General features: G+C 56.6%; 1 protein-coding gene across 1 annotated transcript; it reads right to left on the reverse strand.

Moving 5' to 3' along the window:
• Nucleotides 1-402: 402 nt before the first annotated feature.
• OLIG3 (oligodendrocyte transcription factor 3) lies at nucleotides 403-1,227 on the reverse strand. Its single transcript, XM_049788030.1, has one exon. The coding sequence runs from the start codon at nucleotides 1,225-1,227 to the stop codon at nucleotides 406-408; it is 822 nt and encodes a 273-aa protein (XP_049643987.1). The 3' UTR covers nucleotides 403-405.
• Between the last annotated feature and the right edge of the window lie 2,518 nt (nucleotides 1,228-3,745).

The raw sequence follows: 3,745 nt of genomic DNA on the forward strand, positions 1-3,745 counted from the left end.
AGGTGAAACTCGGAGCTGGAGAAAGCCAACTCCAAGTCCCTATGGCACGTTTGAAAGGACACCAATCTCGTCTTCCTTCAGACCACAAATGCAGTTTTGACAAGAGTGCATGGCAGTGAAATCCTGGTGCGGCCAGGGCAAAGAAGCATGCATGCAAAGCACACGACGTCTCATCCAAGTCCCTCTTGTCCACCGGCCCTAGAAGTTGCAGTTAGGTTAGGGTTTATTTCCTCCAGGAAGGAGTCCGGGGCGGGGTGGGGGTGGGCCGAGTGCGCTCCAAGGGCGTGGGGAGCCCTCCAGGGAGGGCCCCGCGCCCGCCCATTCACCCTTGGCGAGCCCCAGCCACCCTCTGCGCCCGAGGCCCCGCGTCCCGGTCCCTCCCGCCGCTGTCCCCTCCTGCGCCGCTCACTTGAGCAGGTCCTTGGACTCCGCCGACAACCTGGCCATGTTGGAGGTGGAGAGGGCGGACAGGTGCGGCGGCGGAGGCATCTGGCAGATGGTACAGGGGCAGGGCAGCCCGGCCCAGTGCTGGAAGCCGCTGCCCAGCTGCAGCGCTGGGGGTGTCGAGGGCGCCTTGAGTAGAGAATGGGGAGGCCGCAGGGTGCCCAGAGTGGGCAGGGAGGCGGCGGACAGAGGGGACGAGGTGTTGCCGGACGCGAGCGCGCCGCCCAAGATGGGGTGCACCGGGTGCACGGCGTTGGCGGCGTGCGCCGGGTGGCCGGCCGAGTGGCCCACGGTCCCGCAGTGGAAGGCCGAGTGGTGGCCGCCGTAGATCTCGCCCACCAGCCTCTTCATCTCCTCCAGGGAGCTGGTGAGCATGAGGATGTAGTTGCGGGCCAGCAGCAGCGTGGCGATCTTGGAGAGCTTGCGCACCGAGGGCCCGTGCGCGTAGGGCATGACTTCGCGCAGCCCGTCCATGGCGAGGTTCAGGTCGTGCATGCGCTTGCGCTCCCGCCCGTTGATCTTGAGCCGCAGCTGCTGCAGGTCCTGCTCCGACAGCTGCTTCTTGATCTTGTACTTGCTGCTCTCGCCCGCCGCCTTGGCGCCCGAGCGCGACAGGCTCTCCCCGGGCATCTTCTGCACCAGGTCGCCCTGCGTGGACGACACCGGATTGAGGCGGCTCTCCGGGTGGTGGTGGTGGTGGCGGCGGTGGTGGTCCCTCAGGTACAGCTCGTCCATGTCCGGGGAAGAGGCTCTGCTGGAGACAGAGCTCGAGTCAGAATTCATCGTACGGCAGGGATGTGGCCCGACGGCGCACGGAGAAGCTGGACGCGGAAAAGCGGGAGCAGATCGCGAGCGAAAGGGAACAAGGGCGCGAGGTGCGCACAGCCCCCAGAAGCCCGCTGCTCGGCAGTGAGAGGCGGGAAGAGAAGCTGGCGTCTCCCCGCTTCTCTCCTTCCCTGCGCCCTCCTCGCAAGTTTTTGGGCAGGCTCCTGGACAGCTAGTTGGTACGTGCGTGAACTAACCTCTCGCCGAGAAAGAGGGGCTTTTATAGAGCTGCGGAGGAGAAAAGAGACAAAAGGAACCCTCCTATCTCTCCTGGGCTGGGTAGGATGACGTGCCATCCTTCAGGGCGGTGCGCTTTGCTGTCCCATTTAGCACGGATTCCTATTCATATTCATGGTGGAGCCGCCCTGGGACACCTCTGCTCGGGGCCGCTAGGAGCCCCCAGGCGCCACCTTTCTGACGGACGCGCTCACCGCCGCAGGTCTCGCCTGCCTGCTTTCGGATGTTTTGAAACTTGCCTCCTCCCCTTCCCCTAAAGCCCCTAACCAAAATACTCCTCAGGAAGAGAAGAATGGAATCCAGAAGGGCAGCAGACGGTTGGCAAAAGATTTCTGGGAGCTCGGAAGCAGCTTCTCTCTGTCTCTCTCTGTCTCTCTGTCTCTCTCTGTCTCTCTGTCTCTCTCTGTCTCTCTCTGTCTCTCTCTCTGTCTCTCTCTGTCTCTGTCTCTGTCTGTCTCTGTCTCTCTCTGTCTCTGTCTCTGTCTGTCTCTCTGTCTCTCTGTCTCTCTCTGTCTCTCTCTGTCTCTGTCTCTCTCTGTCTCTGTCTCTGTCTCTCTCTCTCTCTCTCTCTCTCTCTCTCTCTCTCTCTCTCTCTCTCTCTCTCTCTCTCTCTCTCTCTCTCTCTCTCTCTCTCTCTCTCTCTCTCTCCCTAGCCCCAGTTGGGTAAATACGGGCCAAGTAAGTCCCCAAAGGAGCACTTTTGGGAAGGGCTTAGGAAGGATGCTCAGGCTTGCGGAAAGGAGAAAACGGGCTACCATGTGCTAGAAGTTTCTATTTCGTATTCACTTTGGGTGTCTTTTTTTAAACTCGGATATTTTGTTTTTGTTTTTTTTTTTAAATGTGGCTTCAGGCTTGAGATGATGGATGCCTTGCTAATTGTCTACTCTTCCCCTAAAAAAACTGAAATCATTTAAATGTTTGCCCAATTCTCTAACTTTTTAAAAGGGGAAATGTGAAAACAAGAGTCCCAATCTTGAAAGAAGGAAAGCTTGAGAGGGTGAAGGGAGGGAAAGGCACAGAAGGGAAATAGGGGATCTAAAGGCTCCTAAGAATCCCACCTGGACCCTACCTAACACATCAGAAGGGGGTCCGACAGCCACAGCGCAGAGGGATCCGGGGCGCCAGTTTAGAGTAGCTCAGGACCTGGGGGGATGCCAGGTTGGGGGTGCCCAAAAAAGGAATGCCAGGGAAAGTGGGAGCACAGAGTCGTGTGTGTGTGTGTGTGTGTGTGTGTGTGTGTGTGTGTTGTCATAGCTAAAAGTTTTGGAGTGCCCCCCAACTCCTCCATGTCAGGTGCGCGAGCGGACACTTTGGTCCAGCAGTCAATTCTGAGAATAAAGGGGAGGCCTGAAGACTTTGGTGCAGTCCCCGGAGGGCGACGTCGAGCTTTTTCCGCCCCTGCTTCCTCCCCCCCCCCCCGCAAGTTATTTTGTGACTTGGACTAACATAACAAAGCAGCATATGAGAGAAGGCTGGAACCCTGCGGGGAAGAGCGTTTCCCCCACATCCCACCCCATCCCACCCCACCAGGCGGCCTCAGCAAGAATCCCGGGAACTGCCACTCTGTGCTCCAGGCAACCTAACGCTGAGTGGTGATCGATGGTCTTGAAACCGAAAAATTCCCGAAGTCCTGGACAGTCCCAGTGTCCCCGCGCGGGGCTCACTCGAGGCAAATCTCTCAAATTTTCAGGGAAGAAAGAGGAGATCTTGTTTACTACTGCCACACCTAGGGTGTGCAACAGAAGAGGGACACATATGTAGTTCCAGATCCAAGTTTGCATGCTTTGCCAGGCTGTGCCATCTTGACCTCAAAGCGATGCTGGCAATGCAGGCGGAATGGAAAGACAGCACTGGCAAAGGTGCGTTTTCAACAGCGAACTTTGCATTGCTCTTAAAAACAAAAGCAAAAAACAAGCAAGCAAACAAAGATAAAACAAAGATGAATTTACAATCTCTCCAGGCTGAGACCTACTGCCTCTGAAGACGTCTGTCAAACCTCTGATCTCCCCTGGGCAGCCTCCACTTTCCTAGAAAGAAAGTTTCTTAAAACGAAGAGTCCAAGACTTTCTATTGGGTATAGAAAGACGGATGTGCAAACGCAGTCCAAATACAAGGGATTTTTCTCAAATCCCTCTAGTCATTCCTGTTAGCTCAGAAAATGATATCCCCCCCCCCCCCACACACACTTCCAGCTACTTAAAAGAAAGGGGTGTCTAGAACCTCAGCCTTAGCTTTGGAC

The sequence above is a fragment of the Suncus etruscus genome, chromosome 15, assembly GCF_024139225.1.
Source record: "Suncus etruscus isolate mSunEtr1 chromosome 15, mSunEtr1.pri.cur, whole genome shotgun sequence".
In the NCBI taxonomy this organism is placed as follows: domain Eukaryota; kingdom Metazoa; phylum Chordata; class Mammalia; order Eulipotyphla; family Soricidae; genus Suncus; species Suncus etruscus.

Coding starts and splice junctions, on each gene's coding strand:
- OLIG3 (XM_049788030.1), bottom strand. CDS start 1,227: ATGAATTCTGACTCGAGCTCTGTCTCCAGCAGAGCCTCTTCCCCGGAC.